The sequence below is a fragment of the Durio zibethinus genome, chromosome 26, assembly GCF_047325235.1.
Source record: "Durio zibethinus cultivar Kanyao isolate XHJ-2024 chromosome 26, ASM4732523v1, whole genome shotgun sequence".
Taxonomy (NCBI): Eukaryota; Viridiplantae; Streptophyta; class Magnoliopsida; order Malvales; family Malvaceae; genus Durio; species Durio zibethinus.
In genome coordinates, this window is record NC_143187.1 from 11390412 (window position 1) to 11416277 (window position 25866).

At 27.0% G+C, this 25866-nt stretch overlaps 1 protein-coding gene across 1 annotated transcript; it reads right to left on the minus strand.

Moving 5' to 3' along the window:
* Positions 1-1349: 1349 nt before the first annotated feature.
* LOC111318790 (sulfite exporter TauE/SafE family protein 5-like) lies at positions 1350-4195 on the minus strand. The gene is made up of 4 exons (XM_022921655.2): positions 3128-4195; positions 2150-2284; positions 1927-2049; positions 1350-1834 (listed from the first exon to the last, which is right to left on the minus strand). The coding sequence occupies exons 1-4, from the start codon at positions 3947-3949 to the stop codon at positions 1526-1528; spliced, it is 1389 nt and encodes a 462-aa protein (XP_022777390.1). The 5' UTR covers positions 3950-4195; the 3' UTR covers positions 1350-1525.
* Between the last annotated feature and the right edge of the window lie 21671 nt (positions 4196-25866).

A 25866-nucleotide genomic window follows, 5' to 3' on the forward strand; every position in this document is an offset into this window, starting at 1 on the left:
AAATACATATTTGAAAATTTTTATTTTTTGTGCGTGGGATCTATTATATCAAACTTTCATTTTTTTGCCTTCCCATTTTTTACCTTTTTTTGAAAAATATTTAATAAAATTTTTTTAGATTGTATTTTTTATGTATGACCTACTTGATACCACAATTATGTCACTTTTTTTTAATTTTTTTTCTTTTATTTTTTTATATATTTAATAAATAATTTTTATAGTTTAATTTTTTATGAGACCCATTGGATTTTAAAGATATGTCACATATCAAGTCATTTGATTTTTTTTTTTTTACTTTTTTTTCTTATTTTCTTCTTCATTTTTTCCTTATTTAAATATCTAATAAATATTTTTAAAAATTTTAATAATATATATTTAATATCTTTTTATTAAATTAATTTTATTAAAAAACGACACCAATAGAAATGTTCATGTAACACTTCCATTTAACTTTTCTTTTCTCTTGTCTTTTATGTGTTTTTTTAATGAGAAAAATTTTGCAACAAAAAAATATTGATTGATGAAATATCAAAATAATTCATATTCGATAGGTTTTGATCTATCATAATCCGATAGAGGTAATTTTTTTAAATCAAAATTGAGTTTAAGTTTTTTATAAGATATGAGATCGGAGTAAAAACATATTTAAGGTGTTTTGTCTCAAATCATTTCAAGATATATATATATATATTATTATTAATTTAATTTTGTATTTATATATATGTATTATATTAATAAAGTTTTTATTGATACTTTAATTTAAAAATTAATATTTTAAAACCCATTAGGGTCTCCATATGGCACACTTTACGAGTTTGTATTTTATTTTTTGTTCTTTTTTAAAAATTTTTTGTTTTATATTTTATTTTTTATTAGATATATTTTATGATAATAGAAAGTCAATTTAAATATTCATGTGCCATCCTGTTTTGTGTTTTTACTTTTTGTTTTTTCTATTAGATAAATCTTAAAAAAAATTTTAATAAATAAGGGTGAAAATACAAAAAATTTTGACCCGTAATAATACAGGTATCCACCAAATATATATATATATATGTATGTATGTATTGTGCATTTGGATAACGCATCTATTACGAACAATGATGTGATTATACCGTGTTATAATTTTTTAAAGAAAAATAATTTTTTTTTTTCTTTTTGTCTCTCTCCTTTCCTTCTCCCTTTATTCCTCCAGCCCTCTTCGTATTGAGCTAGATCCAACCATTTTCAACCTAGTCTTGCCAAAAGCGGCTGGACCCGACGTTGGGTTGGCCTGGCCTCTTCAATGGGCGTCTGACCATTTCGACATTGGATCCGACCTCTTTAGCATGTAGCCATGTACAGTATTTCAATAAAATTTTCATTGATTGATTGTTGCATTACATTTTTCAAACGTGTTAGAGATTGAAGTCGCTTGATAAACTAATTGCAACTTTAAATACCTAATTAAACTTTTTTAATTTAGTTGTCATGCTGGATATTTTACAATAATTTAGATAGATATTATCCCTTTACAAAATTGATTTCAACAAGGTAGTTTGAATCCCATATAACTCCCTGACGAGTAGTCCACCCAAACATCGAGAGCACCAAAGCTAGTCATCAAAATGGCACTCATAGCCATCACTATACCAACTGAGAACACGATTAAGGATGCCCTTCCGAACTCTTTTATGGCTTTCTGCACTACCACCAATCCCAGAAGCGACGCGACGAAACAAATGAGAGAAAATGTAAGGGCAGTGCCAGTGTGCTCCATGCCCAACAATAAGTACTGGAATGCAGACATTGTAGATGAGAAGAAAACCATGAAAGAGCAAGTAGCTGCTGTTACCTGCATCAAATGATTAAGTCATACGTTTGGCTAGCATAGATAAAATCTCGAACTTTATAATGGTTCAATAAGGGAGAAGTGACAGTATTTACCTCCGGAGCTATCCGAACATGAAGCAGAAGTGGGCTTATAAGCATTCCACCTCCAATTCCAAAAACTCCACCCAAGCCCCCCGCCAATAGCGCCATTAAGGGGAAAATAAGCTTGTTAACCCCCTTCACAAATAAAGAAAAAAAAAAGGTTTTTAGATAATTTTGTTTCTCAATTTAAATTGTCTGGTAGGTAGCTAATTTTGTCAATAAATTTGTTAAGCACCTGCTCATTTGGACCTTGGCATGTAATGGCCTCTGTTCTACGAAGGATCCATGCAGTAAAAGCTATGGCAAGAGGAATTTGAAACAATGAGAGAGTCCAATATACTATTCCACAAGGCTTCATTGGTATGATACCCTGCATGTTTCTTCAATAGTCATAAATATTGAGCATGCCATGAATTACACATGGATTGAAGATCATCCCCATCATTCCATGCAGTTCTAATTTTTAAAATAAAAGCGAAAACATATAAAAACAAAGTGATAAAAGTCTGTTTCTTTTAAAAGATTGAAGCAAAGAAGGTTCCAAAGAAAATTCAATATATAATTTGATTTGATTGGATGTATACTTTTTCAGTGTAATAATTGAGATTAACATTAATAAAAAAAGTGGGTGCATAATCTCATAGCTAGTGCTCTTCCAAAATGGAACACTTAGACCATGCATAATTGGTATAGTTTATTCCTTATTTTCATAGTCTGAGTAAGTCCAAAGTGAGGTAGCTTTCATCTTCCTCTCCTCTCCGATTGTGGGTTTGGTGTAAAGAAAGAGACATTGCCTAACATTGTCGTTTAGATTAACATCTGGTTAATTAGAGTACATACGACGTATACATTATGTTCTATTTTTATATACATATATATACTATCTTCATTAAAAAAATGATTAGAAAAAACATGAAATATAAATATATATATTTATACTATCTAATAAGACTAATTATATCTCTACCATAAGGTGAAGGAAAGAAGGAATGAAACGGAGATATATACCAAGGGACCAAGAACTTTGTAGAAATTCCTGTAGGGAGAAAAAGTTTTTTCTTTTGGAAAGATTGAAATCTCAAAAAACATTATCATATATATAAATTCAATTGATTAGATGACATATCATCGTAATTTGTATTACTAAAAAAAAATTGAAAAAAGCAAGCAAAATTATAAAAGAAAAGTCATGACATGAGACAAAGGGAGGTACCTGTCCATAGCGATTGCCACGAAGGAGATAGATGATACAGAAGGAAAACCAGACCATAACTAAGACCACCAATTTCTTCCATGGAAAACTTGTTTTTTCCTTTCCTTCCATACCCACCAAAGGTTCTTCTAGACTCTTAATCTCTCCACTTTCACCACAAGTTCCATTTTTAATCACCCCATTTTCCAGTTTTTCATACCCATTTCTAGTTTCCTGATGTTGATCTGATTCCATTTTCCAATATCCGACCCCATTTCTACAAGTCTTAAAGGTAGACCAAATAAGGAAAATGGCAAAAAAGATGGTGATCAACCATTCTGGTAAGACAAGGTTGCAAACTACTCCAACACTTACTCCTAACAACATGCAGGGCTCTGACAAAAGCGCTATATCATAGTCAATCAAAGTCTTACCCCCAAACTCGGCACTTTTGGTGCGCAAGTTGTACATAACATTTGCAACTGACCCTCCTGTAACCATGAAAGCTGAAAAACTTGAGGCAGTTTTAAGGTCTAGACCTGCCACAATTGTCAGAATGGGAATAAACAACCCTCCCCCACCAATACCTCCTGCACTGGATATGGAGGAAGCTACGAAGCAGAACACTCCTGCTAGCGCAGTAGGGGTTGATAGATTCAGTTTGTTTCCATGGAATTTTCTCAGATGACTTCTCCATTGGAGAGTTTTGTTGATGAAGCTGTCAATTGTGAGATTATCTAAAATGGGTTGCGTTTGCGTTGCATGGAATTGGCTTTGGCTGATGAGGATGATGAAAATGGGAAGGGTGAGAGAAATCCATCTAAGCAAATTCTGAGTCTTCATTTTGCTGGCAGTTGTTTGGTGGCGGTGGTGGTGGTGGTGTGTGTGTGTCTCGGCGAGAGTTGTGTCGAAACAAGATTGCTATGAAATATTCTAATAGGAGGATGAGTTTCTTGAATTACCTGCCAGTTGTCGACAAAAAAACAAAAAGACGAATCAACTTCGAAGTGTTTGAGTTAAATAACAATATTATATACACTCTAGATTTGCTTTATTGATGGTTAAGCTCCATCTCAAACATCCTTTTTCATTATTTTAATTGGGCAATTTAATTTCATATGCTTAACATGACGGATAAAAAAAACTTTTTGATTACTGAATTGGATAGGAAAAAGTGATGTGTATTCTTATCCTGACATGTAAATCTGTCTGTCTGTTAATTTTGAAGAATGAAATCAATAATGCTTTAATTAGTATAAATTAAAAAGAAAGCACGTGACATGTAAACCAGGAGGGACCAGGGCCTAGGGGGTCATTAATTCATTTGTATTCATTCCGTGTTCTGAACATGGTAAGTTCGACGCAGGTTACATGAGAAGAAGGGAAACCCACAGGAAGTTCCCTTCCAATTACAAGTGGGACAGATCTCATGCACATGCAATGTAAAGGCAGAAAACTCCAACAAACTATCAACTGAAAGAATACAAATAAACGAAAAGCGAGCTGCAAGGGCAGGTATTACTCTCTTATTGTCTAATTTATGAAGGATGTTCCTAGTTCCATTATTAGGTCAGAATATTGTGCTAATAATTAAGATCCACCCATCCAACGGTGGAATTGGGCCCCAATTGGCTCTGGAAAAAGTCAATGCACGAATTTTAATAAAGAAGAAAAGTTTATGGGTTGGTTTAGGATACTGATGGCCACGTTTGGAAATGGGGATGTGTGTGTGGCATGTGCTGATGGGAAAGACAGCTAAACCTTGCAGTTGCTTCCAACAAGGTGACCAGGATCGAAATGGATAATGACTTGGAGATTTTAATCATTTCTATAACAGCAAATCTATCAAGAGATTTTGAATTTTTGGGTTTAATATCTACCGCAATTGCAACTAGGTAATGTATTAATTAGTCTTTTTTTTTTTTTTATAAAACAAAGTTCCTGTTTGTGTCTTCTTGCATGGAATATCTGCTTTCATGAGTTTAAAATTTCTATTTCTTGTTCTATCTGAACAATGACTTTTTCCCCTTACCTAGAATGTAACTAGGTAGCTTACACTCAGCCATGTGTTTTATAAAACACCTCCTGATCTTAGGCGAAAAGGCGAACAAAAATGGTATGAGAACTGATGGCATTTCATTCCTGAACAAGAGGACTTAGCCCCGTATCCTCTCGACTGGAATTGGCCTAATCCCCCCCTTGACAGGCCCATGAACAGCCTAATTCTCAGCAAAGGATGGAAAAATTCAAGCTAAATAGCTAACTATATGTTGATCTTCCAAGGGGAAGTCACTAAGCTAGGAAAATATCAGGCCTGACTGCCCTTATAATGCGTATGTACAGGGTTTGGATTGCTAAAGATTGCTGTTAAAGTTCAAGGTAATATTATAAAGATTTAAATGAAGTTTTTTATATAAAATTCGTGAAATTTTTTTTAGAAATAATTAAATTAAATTAAATTTTAAAATCAAATTTGATAGATTAAAAAATTTTGATACATAAATTATATAAAATTTTTAAAAAATTTGATATATTTTTTAATAGATATTTTTAATAAAAATATTAATAACAATTTTATTATTAAATAAATATTAATTAAATTTAAATTATAAATAATTTTTATTTTTTTATATATTATTAATATTTATATTAAAATTTATCAATTTATTGATTTAAATTTTATTAACTTATTTAAAAATTTCATATAAATTTTAGCTACTGTTATGTTCTTCTACAAATTAGATGATATCAAAAACCAGGCGACTATAGCCCCTTTTTAACTTGATACTAAAATAATATTAATATGTAAATTGTCGCAAGCGGAACAACTTTTTGGCGTGGATATGAATGACAAGAAACCAAAAAAAATGTCACTCTCATTTATGCTCATCAGGGCATAGATTGGTGGTGTTAAATCGATTTCTTAATGTCAAGTTGATGTTGATGCTAACCTATATTTTTTGTAATGCAAAAACAAATCAGTCTATGTCAGTGGCTGGGCAACTCAAAGACATTCACTTTTTATCTTGACTTTGTATGGCCTCCTTTAAATTCTAGCACTGTAAAAGATGTTTGATCGGTACTTGAATTATTATTGAATTTTTCTGTTAAAAATATAAAATTTAAAGTGTAAATTCGATAATTATACTTATAAGTAATTAATTTAACCGATTAAAATTATTTTTTTATGAAAAAATTTTAAATTTAAATTTTATAGATAATTATTTATTAAAATCATTTAAAATATATTATTTATAATAATTTATTTTAAATTATCAATGATATATTTTATTTTAACTTAAAAAATTAAAAAATTTATCTATTTTTAAATTTTTTTGAGATAAAAAATTCGATTATTATTGATGCGTTAGGCTGGATTAGATGGCAGACGTTTATACGAGGATTGTTTTTCCATTAGCTTTTGAGGCAAAGTAAGTGGAAAACTGTTTTACTCGTCATTTTTTAAGCAGAATTTAACATCGGAACATGTCTAAATAATTACAATAGTTCACACTTGTGTCGGGAATAAATATAGTTGTTAGACTTTCACACCAATGATGAGTACTCTTTTTTTGTTTTTTTTTAATAATGACTCGTTTCACATTTTCATTAGCATTTTGTTTGAAGAAAAATGCCCATAATTTAATTAATTCACCTTGAATTACAGGGTTTATAAAAATATATATTATTCTATTAACCTAAATTTTATTATTAAAAAAATATATAATTTTTTTAAAAAATAATCTGATCAATTTTAACTTCTAATTAAGTTCAATCTTTTGATTTGAACATCTACATAAAATTAAGAACAAAACTCAGTTGTTTTTCTGTTTAATTGTTTTAGACAGTGTTTGGATTTTAAAATTCAAAAAAAAAAAAATTTAAGAGTGAGGTAAGAAAAGATTGATTGTAAGGCCAAAAATATTAAAATTTAATTTTTTATTAATGAAATTTGATAAATCAATAAAAATCAAATAATTGGCTTATAAAATATAAAATTTTTACTGTTACCAAATCTAATATAAATCTTTGTTGAAATGAGATATTTTATTTATTTATTTTTATTTTAAAAGAAAAAGAAAAAATTTTTTTTGGCTCATTTGATCATTATATCCTGAAACATTGAAATCCACCGTACTTAAGGACTAAAGCTGATGGATTAGTAGACGGTAGATATCCTTGCTTCTTTTTTATTTTCCATTACCGGGCCACGCTTTAATGATATAAATCAAACCCATCTTTCTTGCTTTCACCTAAAAGCTAACTTATTTACGAAATGCTTAAAATACATGCTGACTAAGTAAGTATGTAATGAAAACATTCATAAAATAATGATGTGATTTTTAAATTATTAATTTAAAGTGTTAACTTCCTTTATTTTATTATTTCATGTTTTATCTTATAATATCATAATTTTTATTTTCATTTATTTTATAATTTAAAAAAAATCAATTCATGCATGGAAATAATTTGAGATCTTTCTAATACTTTTATTGGGACTTCAAAAATTATTCATGACCTAGGACATTTAGAAAATTATTACTTACAATTTACTAAAAGCCTATAATTATTTTTGAGTGAATTTTTAAATATATAACTATGTTTTTAATTTATTTATTTTTCTTTTTAATTATTCAATTAACAAATATAAAAATTACTAATTTTAATTAACAACATGATGAGAAGTAAAGTAAACTAATTTAAAAATGAAAAAAGATTGAGAAATAAAAAAATTAGCATTTTTATGACAAAAAAACAATTAGAATATTTTTAAACTTGTCTTTGATCTTTCAGTTTCATCAAATCAATACTCAACGAGTGAAAAAAAAAAAAAAAAAATCTGGACCGAATTGGTTTCCAACCATCTCTTTCTATTTTCTTTTCCTTATTTCTTTTTTATTTTGACTTTTTTCCTTTGTCAAACGACATAGTATTAACCTATCTAAAAAACCATAAATCCCTCATTTTTTTTCCCTTCTTTTTCTTTCTTTACCACTGCTCACCCTTTTCCTCTCTTTCTCGTTTCCCTTGTATATTTTTGGATACATATAAATAAAAAAAAAAGAAAAAAAAAGTTTCTGAAAGGAAAATGAATGGTACATGTACTCAATATTTGAATAGTAAAAATTAATAAAAGATAAAAAAAAATTTAACAACTATTATTTAGATAAATACTAAAAAAGAAAAGAAATAATTCATTATAATAATTTTTAATTATAGTATTTTTTTTTATAAAATAACATATAACATATAAATATTTTTATACTATTTAACTTGTATAAATAAATCTTTTTAAACAAAATTAAGTATGTTTAATAAGATAATATGTATTAATTAGTTATTTATTTACTCTTAATTTTATATTTAATTTAACCTTTTAATTTATTATGATAATAATTTGACTTGTTTTATTGTTAAAACTTAAAAAATCATAAAATATTTATAAACTGTAATGTTATATAAAATACTCATAAAAAAATTATTTTTGTAAAAAATATCAGTTATATAATTAAATCTAATATTATAATAAAAATATAGATATAATAGTTTTTTTTATAAAAATAAAATTTTTTATACTTTTTTTCCTTAACTTTTCTCCTAAATTAAGGTTTAAAAAAGTGATAATTAAAAAAAAATCAAAGGTTATTGAATTTTTATTTATTTTTTCTTTTAAATTAAAAATTTATCCAAACAAAAATTTTTTTTATTTTAATTACTTATTTTATTTTATTTTTATTTCCTTTCCTTCTCCTCAGTTTAAACATAGTGCTACTGTCTCTTGCCATTTTTTCAAGTTGTGAAGGTTCTGTACGTTTCAGAACCTTTTGATTTGTTTTTTTTGCTCATGATCAATTTTTTTGAAGATTTTTAATTAAATATCATAAAAAAATGAATAAAGACAGCACAAGACAAAAAAAAAAAACATGAAAACAATAACCGGTGTAAGCATTCAAATGATAAAGGAAAGGAGTTAAATTGGGTTCCTAATTTCCTATCCTCTCTCTTTCTTCTTCCTTCTCCCCTTCAATGATCTCTTCTTGTCTTCCTTTCTTCTCTTTTTCATTCCAAAACCTTTTCTATTTTAATTTTTTAAAATTGTACTCATTGTCCATAAAATTTCACAAACATCTTTAACAAATCATGTAATTCCTTTTCTCTCTCCTTCCACCCCTTCGATCTCCATTCTCTCTCCTTTTCCTCTTTATTTTTAATAATGAAAATTTAAAAATTTCCTCAACAAAATGAAAAATTTCCTTGATGTCCTAAAGTGGACAAGTGTTGGACGAAGAGTCTATGAATCCAAAAAATATATATATATATATATGATAATAAGATAATTAATATAATTAAAAATAATAAAAGTACGAAAAGGTAAACATGAGAAAATGCCAAATTTAATAAGGCTAGTCCTTATGAATGGTCTAATACATGTATATTCATTATTATAATTTTTTTTTGGAGCATATCACCTATAATTTATAATTATATGAAATCAATCAAAATATTATATATAATCAATACTTATAAATGATGAATCATTTTATAATATTTTATTATAATTAGACAATTATAAAATTATAATAAATAAAATTACAAGTGATATGTTCTTTCACATAAGATTATAAATAATCTGGGTATCAATCAAAAGCTTAAAGACTATGATTATTACTTACTTATTTAGCTAAATTGACAACTCGGAAAGTAATACATTTTTTTCATATCATGAATATTAATATATGGTAATTAATATACATTGTAGGTATCATATAAATAATAAATTATGATATTTTTTGGGTGAATTAAATTATGATATTTATTATTAAAAATTAAGTTACTTTTTTAATAAAATAATTATATTTTTAAGATTACAATTTAATTAATAATTTTATTTCATAATTATATTGTTATCATTAAAAGAAATTGACAAAATAAAAATTCACATATGTTTTGACATCATGAATATTGATGGTACAATAAAATATAAATATTTTTAAAAAATAAAATGATACAAATTACACCTGTAAATACATTTATATTATGTAATTTATGAGTAATTACTTTCAATATATTTAATTTTTATAGTTAAGAAAAATGTGAGTATATTTATATTAACATGCATTAAGTTATACAAAAAATAAAAAAAAGAATTAAATAAACATAAACAAGAAAATTATATTTTTTTTTTGCAAAATGTTCACTTAAACATGGAAAATTATCTGGGCCTAAACAGTAACGGGAAGTATATGTTGGTGATTGGCAAGTGATGAAGCTAATAAGCCCAAATATTGTGATCAAGAATAAAGGCAAGGTTTTGTATTTGCAAAGGGAGAGTCATTGTGTTTTTTTTTTTTTTTTTTTGTTTTTAATAATGTTTCTAATGGAAAAATGGGTTGATCAAGAATCCAGGATATGCTTTTAGTCTTTTATAGCTAGAGAATTTGTTTTAAGAAAATTTACGTTTCAAAATTTAGCTCCGGATTTGGTAAGAACAAGTCTCTTTTCAAAATTTAGCGCACAGAATCTTGCTGGAAACGCGAAACTGTTTTGATGGTTAACTAAGGCTTGGATCATTAAACAATTAAAATATATTAGTTTATCATCTGAATTCACAATTAAGCTTGCTTCATTGGGCTTGGACTTGGAAAACTAGCGTGGGTTTCATTTTGACACTAAGCTCTGCCTCGACCTCACCCACCACCACGAGTAAAATTTTAATCTCACCACAAGGACAAAGATAAGTACAATTTTGGAAATTGCAAGGCATCATTCACGTTGGTCAAATTTTAATATATTTTATTAAGTTTTATAATTTAAAACAAATAAATTTTAAAAATTTCTGTTTTAATATTTTTTAAAAAAAATTTATAATATAAAATTTTAAAATTAAAATTAAAAAAATTATATATATCTATATCAATTTTCACAATATGCCACATATCATGCAGTTATGTTAACTAATCTTTAAAATCAACTCAAAATTGTATTGGACTTAAAATGTAGGTGCTAAAAGTGCCATTTACTCTTGCTTTTTGAAATTGATTAGTATTACTTATTTACTTTGATTTAATAATGTTGTTTAGCAGTAATTCAATTTGCATCTACAAGTAGATTTGAGGTTCTTATTATAGGAACTAGTAATTGGGGCCAGTTTCGCCCGGTTTTTGGATTGATTTTTGGTATTGTAATGAATTAATATTTGATCGAAGGATTGTAATGTTAAGTAAAAAATGCTAATTGTTGAACAGAAAATATTATATAACTTTTAGCTAGTCAATACTTTAAATTTAAGGATTTTGTAAAAATTATGAACAAAATAAACAAAAAAATTTAAAATTTCTAACGTTATTATAATTATCGATGCATGTAGTGCAATCATTAAAATAAAAATAGCATAAAATTTTATCAAAATTTAAAAAAAAAAAAAAACCAACAACTTCAATATCATCATAACATTATATTATAACTATCCCTAAGGATTCTTGTGCTAACACCTATTTAAAGCATAAAATGACTATTTTAGCCTTGAATCTAAATAAGAAACAAATACAATTAAAACAATTCTAAGGCTTATGAAAATTATCTAATAAATTTAGTCTCCTAATTATCATTAACAGCTTAAGTATCACATTAAACTCAAGCAAAATCAATACAATTAAAAAAAAAAAACCAAATTGTTACAAATAAGAAACAAACACCAGTAAAATCAAATGTGCCCAAAATTGAAAAGAAGTTCTAGATTTTTTTTAAACTAAAATTTCACATTTTTTATGTCTCAACCTATCACAAATAAGTTTTTTAGGAATTGCTTTAAATACTTGCAATTAAAAAAATTCTGATAATTTAAGAGAAAGTTAATATTGTTAATTGCTAATTTTAAAACAGTTGGGCAGTAACATGACCCTATTAGAAAGCTATAACATAATATTATTGTAAGCCAAGAAAACCATTCCTCTATCCGTGGAAAAAGGAAGTATGCTATATTATCAAATCTCTAGATAATACTAAATACAAAGCCTGAAAATTTCCAAATGATATGTAAATAGGGTCCTTCAATTTTGTTTGCCACCAAGGGAATGAGAAATGGTCGAAGAAAAAATTACCTGGTACTTGAGAGACATTAGAAGCCGCATTTGATCTTCCATCCAACTTAATTTATGGTTTTTCAACCCTAGGATATGCAAATTGAATACAAATCCCTTCCTAGATGGCTAATTGGCAGTCCAGTGGACATTGTAGGCATTTTTCCTTCACTGAAGGGTAATTGATGCTGTAAAAGAGTTGAACTTGTTGCTATAACATGAGTAAGGGGTGAAGAAACTAGGAAGCTTTTAGAAGATATAGTTGCATGAATTGGTTGATCTGACGGTAAAATGTGAATTGCATGTGATGCTCCATGATTTTCAACTGATCAACCAATATTTGTTTGCAATGACTTGGATGTATATGTAGCAGGTGCATTAAATTTCTTGGGTTCTTCCATTTGGAAAAACATTAAGGTAATCAAACACTCAATTGTTGATGTAATCCTAAGTAACTTAAAGACCACGAACTTTTATATTATAATGCCTAACAAACATGTTCTTTTAATAAAATCAAGTTGAGTATAGAGTGAGATGTCTTTGCATGTTGCGATCTATTCTACATTTAACTATTTGCTTTGTACTTATTAATTTGTGAGAAAATAACCATTTCATGTATCAAATACTAACCTGTTACTCATAATTAGTTCAATAAACAATTATGGATTGAATGAGCCTAATACCAAATCTATATGTCTCTGTTAGTTCTATGAACATAACAACTTTCCTAAGCCATGTTCAACTTGCTGAAGTCTATTCTTTGGTCATGAATATGTTTTTTCTTTAATACATATAAATCACATTAAAAATAGGACAATAAACTCAAGTTTTCAAGTACACTTACAATGGTCCACAAAATCACATCACCAAAACTGGTTTTCCTTTCCATCACATTTAACTTAAAATCACGTGAAACTCACATTCAAAATCAAGGCTTTTAAATAGTACATATCAAACCTATACACTTCTTGGTAAAACTCTGAAACAACTCATAATATAATCAAAATCCAATAGTCAATTTCTTTGTTGTTTAAATTCATACAAAAGTATCCAAAGTAAAAAAATAAAGCTAATGAAAACAACCAAAATTCATTTTCATCCAAGATCATAACACGCAAAGATAAAATCTTCTAAAACAACACATTCACAATAACATGCAAACCTCTAAACCACAAACTCAAAACCTATTCAACAATTAAAGCCTATTAAAAAAAGTTACAATCTGTAACAACAAAATGATGACAATGAAACCCAAAAGAAAACAAAAACCCACTTTTAACAAAACAATAAAAAAAAACAAAAATTTGTACCTAAAAATAGCTAAAAAAATAATAACCAAAGAAAAATGAAAGGAAGAACTCATATAGAAAAGAAACCTTTCTTGAACACCATAATAGCTCATTTTCAAATGCAAACAGAAATAATAAAAAAAAGTTTCAAAAATAGAGAGGACCTACACCTATCAAATATAGAAGCATAAAAAAAAAGTTGTCAAAGAAACTTTTTCATCCTCTGGGTCAAACATAAAACAGCAAAAAAACTAAAGAAAATTACCATCAAGTAAAAACACATTTAGTATAAAAGGAGAAAAAAAGAAGATATGTGTTATATCTAGATCCCTTTAGGGATCTTTTTTACATTGGGTTATATAGATGTCTTGTTTATAAGCTATAACCCAAAGGAAAAAAACTAAATAAAAATTGTAATGTTTAAATGATAACAACTATTTTAAAAAAAGGCAATTGATTTGTAGTTTTAAGAAAATTAATTCTTTAGGGGAATGCTAGGGGCAGCTACATTGAGTATTATCTCTTAACACTCGATGTCTTAAGAAGCCACGTAATTTTATTTTTTTAAGTTTAAAACTGGTCATTAAATGTTTAAGTGCTTTTATTTTTTTATTGTACAGTGAAAGTAAAAGAGAGTTGGCTTTGGGAAGTTCTATATATACTCCTTTATTTTCACTATATGCCCAATCACTAAATACATTTAAAATTATAAATAAAAATTTCATTTTCACTCATTACACCCTAATTTAATATTTTAAAATTTTAATCATACCTTTTTACTCGTTCTTTCTTTCTTTCTGTTATTCATTCATTTTCTCCATTACACCCCAACTCAATCTTTAAATTATAAATCCACATTTAATTCAACCAAAAATCAGGTAGTCAACCTTTAAATCACTAGTTTAAGAACGATTTAATAGATCATTTAAATGTTTATTTAATTTGTATATTCAGTTGTTTATATGATTGTTCAAAATTTTTTTATTGAAATCAAGCACTTTCAGAACTTACGGATATTATTATCTGTAAGACTTAAAGGGATTATAAAAATTCAACCTCTTAAGTCTTATAGATAGTTATATCCGTAAGCTTTAAAAGACTTATGAAAATGAATTTCTATAAGTCTTTCAAATCTTATGTAGTTGGGATATCCATAAGACTTAAAAGGCTTATGGATAAAAATATTTGTAAGCTTATTCACTGTTTTTTTATTGGTTGATTAAAAATCATCTTTTATGACTATCTCACATCATTTATGACTTGCACGAGAGGTGGAGACATATGAACGAAAGGAAAGACATTAGCAGAGGAGATAGACATATCACAGTAAATCTTGATCCAAGTCAGAGGCATCCAACTACCTCTGAGAAGAGATATTGAGTCTAAGTAGATCACAGTGAGTCAGTTGAGGATTGTATAGGAAATGATATTCTACAGCCTCGACCTTTCACTCATGATGAGGAAACTATCACCTATAAGTATTATGATAGTATTGGAAATGATACGATGGAGAAAGTTTCTTAATCTTTTTTTTAAAGTTTAATCGATATGTCTATCCTTAAAAGTTTCAAATCTCATGTTGCAGTGTAAATATAAAATAGTCAAGTAATAAATTGAATCATATAATTTGTCCTTGTTAGTTTATTTTTGTAAAGTGAATAAGTTGATTGTTGTTTTTATTGTAGATGATGTTGATAATGATGCTATTGGTGATGTTATTGGTGATGTTGTTATAGGAGCGATATCTGTTAAATTGATCAATTATGGACTTAAATTACAGTAGTGGTATTTATATGCATCACATTCATTTATTCAAGCCCATGTACTTAAGTCAAAGTTGGATTTACTTATCGTTGCACCTATCATTTGATGAATAATATGATAATGTTAGCTTTGGTTAAAAGGTGGCAATCTGAGATGAATACCTTTCATTTAACTTTTAGAGAAATAACCACCACCTTGGATGATGTGTTCATGATTCTACATATTTCGATCATGGGAATCATGATTTCAATTAATTATTTGACAATTAATAAGGTGATCACTTTGTTGGTTAGGTTACTTGGGAGTTTCTGCATCTAAAGTTATGGCAAAAACTAATAGGGCTCGTGGACTCGCTATGAGGCTACAGTGGTTGTGAGATATTTTTAAAAATATAACAAATATATCAAATAATCAAGCAATAAAGTATGCATCCAAGGCTTTTTTACACCATTTGCTATGGTGTACCTTTTTAATTGATAAGAGTGAGACGAAAGTATTGGTAGCGTATTTAATCTTACCAAGTGATTTTAATGCTATTAGTAGATATGCTTTGGGAAACAACTTGCCTAACATATTTGTACAAACAATTTGGTATTGTGAGCAAAGCAAATGTGCATCAGATTGTTGGTTATCTGTCACTTTTATAAGTACGTATTTATAATTAGTCATAATATATGTTATAATTATTTGATTTATTTATTATTAAACAATGATGTGATTAATGATTACTCATGTATTTTATGTAGGTGTGAATTTACGAGCATTTTTCATCATTAAGTCCAGTAGCTATATTAACATACACAGATGATCAATCATGTGTTCAATGATGGAAAGCTTGTACTTGTGCTGATATATTACAAGCCTTAAGGAGTGATTAAATGTCCTAATGGTAGATGATGTGTGTTGGGAACCATATGTTGATCAATAAAAGGAACACTTATTACATGATATTGTATTTTTTATGAGATGTATCAAGTATGAGGTTATCGCAGAGCTATATTATCTAGAGAGGGTTTTAAACAATTTAGATTTATACAAACCATTCTTTTCACTCCTTTAGCCTTATCCTAAGCTAAACAAGGTTCATCATCCAACACGTATGATGTTGCATATAACTTTTTGAACTAGTACTAGAAGATATAGGATTTACATGTTGTCGAGGCCAAAAATATCAGAAATAGGATGAGTGTTTATTGGATTATAATGTTTGGTTTATGTCAATTTCTTATAATCAAATTCAAAATCCCAAATGTATATTTAAATTGTAGTCTCAACCGATAGATAGGGTGCTTATTAGTGATATTGTAAGTTATAACTTTATAAGCTTATGGTTATTGATGACTTTGTTAATTTTAATTATATATTATCGATATTGATTACTTTATTAATATTTTATGGTAGTGTTTAATCGCTTTGTCTTTGCTTGAGCATGTTTTGTTTAATGGATTAAAATAAGGTGTCAATGTATGAAAAAACACAATTATTAGAATACATGTTATATTGTTTGGGTCATCAACTGCAATAGCTAGTAGCAGTAGTCTAAACTGACAATATTTACTCAAACATCGACTCTACCACTATTATTGACACATGGTCCATCCAGACCACTTATGCCTATTTTCACCTACCACCAGTATCTATACATGCACTAGTCAGACTGTCAATGCTCGTTCTTAGCCCATTGCCCAGACCCCCAACATCAATGACAGCATCTGTTTTGACTTAAAGCTTACCATCCACTACATCGACTAGCTTTCCTTATTACATCAGTGATAGTATCGATTATGCTTAATAGCAACCTATTGCAATGATGATAGCACACCCCGTTTGTCCTTCACGTATATATCTTTAACTCAAGGGGCTGCGAGAGAGAGAGAGAGAGAGAGAGAGAGAGAGAGAGAGAGAGAGAGAGAGAGAGAGAGAGAGAGAGAGAGAGTAAGATATTATTATATTTATACCTCAAACATATGATGTTATTTTGTAAATTTGTATAACACATCCATTATATAACACATGTAATATAACACAATCCAAACTAACTAATCAATGTGTATTGTTTCATGAGTTGCCACATTAGAGATTTTACAAAAAATAACTTGAAATCCTTAATATGAGGTGCATATAGAACCTCTCATCCTCGAGTACAAGTATAATGAATCTTACGCCAGTTTTATGCAATTTGAGGAATTGATGAGAATGACTTCATTAATACCTATGCAAAATATAAATGATAAGTATAATATGTTTATCAATAATATAAACAGTAAGTATCAAATCAAATTACCAATAACTACACAAAATGACAATGATTAACAAATCCAATTGTAATGACTTTGTACTCTAATAGTGTCGGTGGTATAGATCTAATAAAGAGATAAGTCAAGCATTGTTTTAAATTCATGTGGACTAGCATGACGTTATACCATGACACAATCAAATAACCCATATCAGGCAAGGTCACCCATTTGTCGTATGGGGCACAGATGTCAAAATATGATAATATTTCTAACAATTCTTTTGTATGCTTTATGGATTCATACAAAGTCACATATTCACCTCAATATCAATCAAGCTTATTAATTAAATCTTGTCACATCTGTACCCAATCATCTAATCTCAATAAAAACAACTTAGTAATAGAATGAAAACTATAATGTCCATCTATCTCAACATCAATAATACCCTGTATATATATCTAAATATCGCATTTTCAGTTTACCATTAGGACGTTGAACATGATGTTTAATGATTTGTGTTGTCATTTTCACTGAGTTTGTAGTGGTTGATAATGATGTACTATCCCGAGTTGATAACATAATCTCTTGATGTGATGGATCACGTCGTATAGAGGTATCTGCTTTCACAACTTTGTGACTTTTTATCTAAGCCATCTTTAATGGTGGAATTAAGATAGTTGTTGATGGGCCGCCAAGTTCTCACAACTTTATTTTCATGGCTAATTTACAAATTTATCACATTTGTTGAACCGTTTTATGATGCGGTCAACCTTGCACACTATGGTTAACTTTTTAGAGACATCATTAACTTGGCATTAGATTAAATCCAACTTCTTCCAATGAAGATGCATTTTAGATAAAAAAAATTAGACTTTTCACCTTTATATGTTTTACAATTTCGTGAGTACAAAGTAATCTATGCGTGCCTTTAATAATGCAACCACAAGCTTGCTTGTCAATCCCAACATGATTTGCTTGCTTGGCCTCCGTCAATATCATATTTATTGTGTTCCTAGATACTAATTGTTATAACTAGGAAAAGAAGAAGAGAAGGAGAAAAAGATAAAAAAAAAACTTAAAAGGGTGTAACATGGTTAAATTTGTCATATACTAAAGGATAAATATGTCATTTCACTTAAAGATATTTTTGTAAACAAAATATAAGGTGTATAAAGCATATTTTGGGATGCATTTAGAACACTCCGTTGGCTTTTACTCAAAAGTTTTTTGAGACAAAAATACCCTTATGCTGTTTTGGTCTTCTAATCAAAATAACTTTCTTTGCCATAAAAAAATAAAATTATATATTCCTTTGCCAATTTTATCTTTACCCATTTTTAAAATTCTTTTTATTGCATAAAGTAGAAATAGAAAATTGATCACTTTTTAGTTATTTTTTTTCAATTGCTCAAAAATTTGTTTATTCAAGTCCAACTTTTCAATATGAATTTTTTCTTAAATTATTTAATCCTAAATAACTATTTTTATATATTATTTTGTATAATTACACCTTGATAATAATTTTTGTGACAATAAATTAAACACAAGGTTATGATATTTTAAAAATACCAACCAAAACCTTTAATTGGTATTTTTTTTAATCTTAAAATCATTATTACATTTTACCTCTTTTATGAGAAGCTATTAAATACATTTATAATAGAGTTTTTAAACTTTACAAACAAGATTAATAGAGTGATACATATCTCTTATGGTGTTATTAAAAAAAAAAGTAAAAATCATTAAAAATAGATATATGTTAATTTTTTTATTCACTTGTGAAATTAAAAAACTTCACTAATAATATATTAAATTATTACTCTACTTTTATTTAGTCATATTATGAATAAACATGTAATCGCTTTATTTATAATTATTTATATCATTAAAAGTACCACAATTTCAAATATATATAAAATTTTAAAGTGTTATATTATAGGTAAAGACGTACACATCTACTAAAATTTAGCATACTCATAATATGGTGGGAGTCATTTAAAAAAAAAAGGTTTTGATAAGTGAAGTTAGTATTTAAAAAAAAAGTTACCTATAATTTTTTTACAGGTAAAAGTGGTAGCTTTTGTAATTTTTGAATAAAAAATATGTTTAAAATGCAAAAAGATATAAATATTTCTTATTTTATGTTTATTATAATATTTTTAGATAATTTCTTCAAGTGAATTGATATCACGATGTAACACTTTAATAACACTAAGAATATAAATAAATAGTTAGATATAATTTATGTTCAAAATAAAAAATATATGAACATAAAATAAAAGTAAAGGTTTAAAGTTTGATAAATTGTTATATTTATTATTTATTTATTTTACTTTTTAAAAAATCACTTCAAAGTTAAAGAAGAATATAAAGTAAAATTATAACTAATTAAAATGTAACATTTATTTATAAAGTAAGTAATTAGTAAAAGTCAAATCAAAATAAAATTTTAAGCTAAATAAATTTCATATTTTATTTATAAATCTTAAAAAATATAGATTTTGTTATTTAAAAAAAAAACTAAAGGTAGGCGGAGGTGATAGTAATTCGGATTGATTTAAATTCGATTCAATTTTTTTTGAATAATATGTAAAATTATAAAAATTTAAAATTCAATTCAAATCTGAATTAAAATTTCATGTGTTTCAATCCGAATATAATTTTATCAGTTTGGTTTATTAATTTTTAAATTTAATTTTTTTGTTATTATATATTATTTTAATATGATGTTTAATATATTTAAATAAATTTAGATATTTCATAATTATTTTTATTTTATAAAAATTTAAAAAATATAAAAAATAATAAAAATATATAACTCGATTATTTTTTTTGTTTTTATTCTTAGATCCGAAATTCAATCCAAACCTAATGTGTACATTTAATATTCAAATTTAATTCAAATTGAATAATAAAAAAATCCAAACCAAACTAAAACTATAATTCCAAATTAATTTTTAGTTTTTTTTAAGTTTTTTCTTACATTAAATGTTGGAAAAACAAGACATATCATCAAAGCCTAAAAAATGAAATAAAAAATAGTATTATTTTCTTGAAATTTGGGCTTTGAAAGGTGAAAAACATGTTCTTTTCCTATTAAATTATCCGTGGAAGTCAACTTATTATCATAAGTTACCGGTTTACAACTTAGAAAATGAAATTACGTGACTTTTCATGGCCTTGAGTATTTAGAAGGTATATTTGTTATTGTTGCTCTAGCATTTTCCATTTCTTTATGTATAATTATTTTAGTGTGTATATATATATATATATATATATATATATACACACACACACACATGTCTTCTAAAATTGGTCGTTATTCCAAAAATGCTTGTATTATACAAAAATTTGAAATTTAATTCTTATTGTAATTTATAAAAATTTAATCTTACTATTTTGATTTAATAATATAATCCTATTATAAATGGAGCCAATTTATTACCATTAAAATCGATAACATGAATTTTGATTCACTAATGTGTATATTGGTCGGGCGTACTGACTGGATAACTAGTTAAAAGGGTTTATAATGCTAACATATAAAAAATAATGCCATGTAACAAAAAAGAATCAAACTAAGATTCTTTCATAATTTCTAAAAACAAAAAATAAAAATTTTTCTTCTTAATTAACTTCAAAAAACCTTTAAAATTGTAAACCACAATTTGAAAAAAAACCAAAATCCTTAACCTCATTTCCTAACTGATTGAAGATCAAATCCTTAACCCTATAACACTCTCAAACCTTAAGTTGAAATTTTAAAAGTTATCAATTGTAAATGAGGAAGCTTTTGATAGCATTGATTGAAATGAGTAAGGTTTCAAAAGTTGGAGATTATTTGAATGAATGTTGTCTTTTGTACTTAGGATTAGGTTTAGCTCATCTAAAACATCTATAAAGGTTAGATGGTTTTATTTCTTTAACATAGTCAATCAAATTTGGTTTAACTTGTTTACGATTGTGATTGAATTTGGAAAGTAAATATTTTTCTTTGATGGATATGTTTAGATAATTGATTAAAGGGAGTAAAATTGATGAAAAACTACAACAAGTCCAAGAAATTTATTTTTTAGTATTGTGTTATTTTTTAAAAAATTATAATATTATTTATTTTCCTGAAAATTTTCATAACTTGAAGAATGTGAAACCTTAAATTAGCAAAAATTCACATTTACTTTAATATGTTTGATGTTCAGATTGAATGTTAAATTAAAGTGACTTCAATTTAACCTGTGTTATAGTAATTTATGATTATAGAGGTGACTTAGTGTACTGTTATGGCAAATTGAATACTTTTTTAGTCATCTCGATAAGTGACGATAATCCTAGAAGGCGTTTATTTGACTGCAACAACTATCAGGTATACATGAAATAAATATGCATTTTTGTATATTGAAATTGTTTGTAAAGTTGGTTGTGATGTTTAAAGCCTTTTAGTTATAAGATTATGCTTGCTATGATAATATAATGTATAAATTAAAAGGTCGATATAGGTAAGGAAATTGGTGTCAATTTTTTTGCTTGACATAATAGACCAATTGTTGATGAACATATGGCAGTGTGGATTTTTTATTTAAGTGATGCTAATATAGGTTTGAAGAGGAAGAAATCAATATTAAAAAAATGAAAATAAAACATTGAAAAGAATGAATACTGAGTTAAATAATGAAAATGCTTGTAAAAGAATAGCCATTAACATTGATGAGTTACTTGACAAGGTTATCATGTTGAACACTAAGAATGAGCTATTACAAAAGAAATTGAAGAATGTTATGGTAGATGCAAGAATAGAAAAAAAGGCAAAAAAGATGTATAAAATTGCTTTGATGTTTACATTGTTAATGTTGTATTTTACATTTTGAGTTGGTAAAGATAATATGAATAGGAATGATGTATTGGCTTTACCATGTCTAAATAAGGGTGAATGATGTATTGTCTTTGCCATAACTAATTATGTATGAATGATGTAATGTTTAGTGCTATCATCATCTTTCATTCAAGTGATATCTATGGTGCAAATTTTTATTGCATTTGATTGTGGCTCTATTGTAAGGAAAAATAGAAACTCTTTGTTATGGTTTGATCATAAGATCGCATCATGATGTTTTAACACTAATCTGAGTGAATTTGATAATGTGCAACAAAATTGGATGACATCTGTTAGCATCAAGGTATATATGATCATTTATAATAAATAAATAGAAGATGAGTAAACAATAAAACTATATCTTTCCATTTTAATTTCAAACCATGAATCATAATATATGTAATTAAACATTGTTGTTTGCATATACAACAAAAAATGACTATGATATTTGGTACATAACTCTAGACCAGTAGTTGTTATGAATGCTATTGCATACAATTTATAATTCAAGCTTGGTACAAAAAAATGCTAAACTTGTACCAAAAACTTAAAAAGTAATATCCCACAAAAGCTATGCAAAAAGATTTGTATTCCGTATTTAGAGTAAAATAAGGTTTGTTGTGCAAATTGTCATTACAAAAATGGTGAATCCTCATCCTTAAGTTTTTTCTTTTCTTTTAGTTGGATTTGGTGCAAGATTTTCTTTTGTTGAGAGTGCATCAATTTCTTGTTTTTTTTCACTTGTTTTAACATGTTTTTTAGAACATAGTTCTTTTTTTTTCCTAAAAACAAAAATAGAATATGATTAATGGTAGAATAACCTTTTTCTTTTAATAATAGCCATGTTCTTCATCTCAAGGTTTAGGTGACTACTAGAAGTTGGTTTTAGTGATGTATTGACCAGACTTACCTTTCTTATAATCAAGTTACTAGGTCTTTCAAACTACTTTATTGAAATGCAATATATTAATGGTTCAAATCCTATCTTATAAAATACAAACAAGTTAGTATTAACTTACATTGAATATTGATATCCCACTGTTGAATATTGATATCCCACTACTTAGGTCTTAGTATAACACAATACCTTCACCAGGGTGGTAAAAATTATCTTTTTTTCATTTTTTCTTTCTTGTCTATGAACTTTTAGAAATGATCTGCAAATGCCAAGAAAAGTATGTGTAGAAATTGAAATATCGCAATAAGATAAAAAATTTAGATATGGTAACACATTTACATTTGTCTTAACAAAAATAGATGAGCTGTTTTGGCACTTGTAATGGTTGATTTTTGTTTGGATCTCCATAAATGTCTTACACAAACCATTTAGCAATAAGATAAAAACAAATTAAAAAAGGTTGTTTTGAATGCTCAGCATTAACAACTATAGTACACCATGGATTGATTAGCAAAAATAAAAAAGGTTATTTTGTCTTTTTGCTTTTGGTATTTTTTTTCTTTTAATGATGAGCAAACATCATCTTTTCAATTAAGTGTAATCTTTATATGCCAAATTTTACAAGTAAAGTTATGAATATAGCCCTTTGGATGATTGTTAAAAAAAATCTAAAGGTTTGCATTAATTACAGCACATTCCCTTAACTGTATATGGAGCTCTTCCACCATGTAACGTAAAATTATAAATTTACCCTTCTTCGAACAACTTAGGTATTTTCGCATTTTTCTTTTGATGTTTCTATTCCATATCTTTTGACTTTATTTTATTGAAAAATGATAATGATGGTCTTTAAACCTAAATTCTAGCCCACACCTAAAATTCGACCTTGTTTTTATCAAATTTACAAAAATGCCATCAAATCTTGTTTTTAGACTTTTGTGTTGTTTTTGGAGTCAAACATCAATTTTTAAGATCCTAATTAATATTTTTATTAATTCTAAGCCTTAATAGTCCTAATCAATACAAAAAGTTTCACACATTGTGTTATCAATGACATCACATACGATGTTATTAAAGAAAGTTTGGCACCAATATTTGACAAGCTATTTCTCTAGTAACTTTTCTTTTGCTCTAGACCCTCCATTAAAACCTTCAATAATATCTAAGTACTTATTTAACTCAGGTTGGTTTAGAAACCTAGTACATATCCAAAATTGTAATTATGGGTAATTTCTTTTATGACTCTTCTCACACCTAGCATAGATGTACCTAACATACATCTTCTGTTTCACATGTGACAATATTTCTTTAATAGATTTTATCAAATTCTAATATAGTAAAAAATAAAAAATAATTAAACTTATTAGAATACAACAATTATACCAATTAAATACATAATTCAAAAGACGTACATAATTTAATTAAATATTAAAGTATAAAATTTTTTTAAAAAAAGTACAAGTGTCATACCTTTTGCATGTCATTTATAATAGTGCATCCTAGTCCATTCTAGTCTATCTGTAATATTTAAATCATCATAAAATTATTGTATAAACCATGATCAGTTCGTAATATTCTCATTCATTGTCTATGCTATTAAAAACATTTGATTGTTTTCATTCATTCTGACGGATACAAGCAATTTACCCTTAACCGGCCTTTCAAGAAAATACCTATCAAATTCAATAATGTATTTGCATCTCTAAAAATCCTTGCTTCAATGCCCTAAAACATATATATATATATATATAGTTTGTTAAATGAAAGCATTGAATCAAAGGTGGGCTTTTTAGATGTAAAAAAGATAGTGCTCTATAGTTTGGTTGAATTCAGCTTTTCAACATAATCATTCGAAAATGTAAATTACTTTTTACACTTCTTTTCCATCCCTTAATAATAAACCTTTCAGCTATTCTATAAACATCATAGGTAACACTAACCTTTAAATCCTTCCTAGCAAGTGCCCTTGAATGCTTAGCTTTAATGAATGGCGTTGCATTAATATGTTCACCAAACCTTCTGACAATAATAAAGGTTATCACCTTTCTATTTTTTGAAGTGGGTAGGCATGAATGTTCAGACAAATGTTTTTATAATATATGTCATATTAATATTGCATCACGAGCAAAGAACAATTCAATTGTAGCATTTAGCACTAAATATAGCTCTAACTCTAATTTTTTCATTTTTTTTTACCTTGAGTTCAAATCCTTTTCTTATTAAAAAATCAAAAAGGGTTTCTTTAAACAATTTTAGATTGTCAAATTTAAGTCTAAGCATAAAATTTTTCAATGGAACTCTGTGATTATAATAAGTGTTCCTAGACTAAATTTTTTATGTATCATTTTCTTCAAATCTATCATTAGTGTCAGTGAAATGGTTAGGGTTTGATGAATCAATGTAGTCACTCTTATACCCATTAAGCTTATCAGTTTTAAAGTCTACCATTAAATATTCAACTATATCTTGTACTTTTTCACCATCAGGGCTAGCATCATCATTATTTAACTCATTATCACTTAAGCCATGCTTTTTCTTAGCATAAACCCGTAAATTTTGCCTAGCTTCCTTCAATCATCATCAGCATTAGGTTCATCATGACAAACCAAATTTATATCCAAC

What these genes read in the sequence shown, in the direction of transcription:
- LOC111318790 (XM_022921655.2), bottom strand. Translation starts at nt 3,949, where the DNA reads ATGAAGACTCAGAATTTGCTTAGATGGATTTCTCTCACCCTTCCCATT. An exon ending in GCCAAGGTCCAAATGAGCAG is followed by an intron (nt 2,050 to 2,149) that starts GTGCTTAACAAA and finishes TTATTTGTGAAG; the next exon opens with GGGGTTAACAAGCTTATTTT. An exon ending in ATGTTCGGATAGCTCCGGAG is followed by an intron (nt 1,835 to 1,926) that starts GTAAATACTGTC and finishes CATTTGATGCAG; the next exon opens with GTAACAGCAGCTACTTGCTC.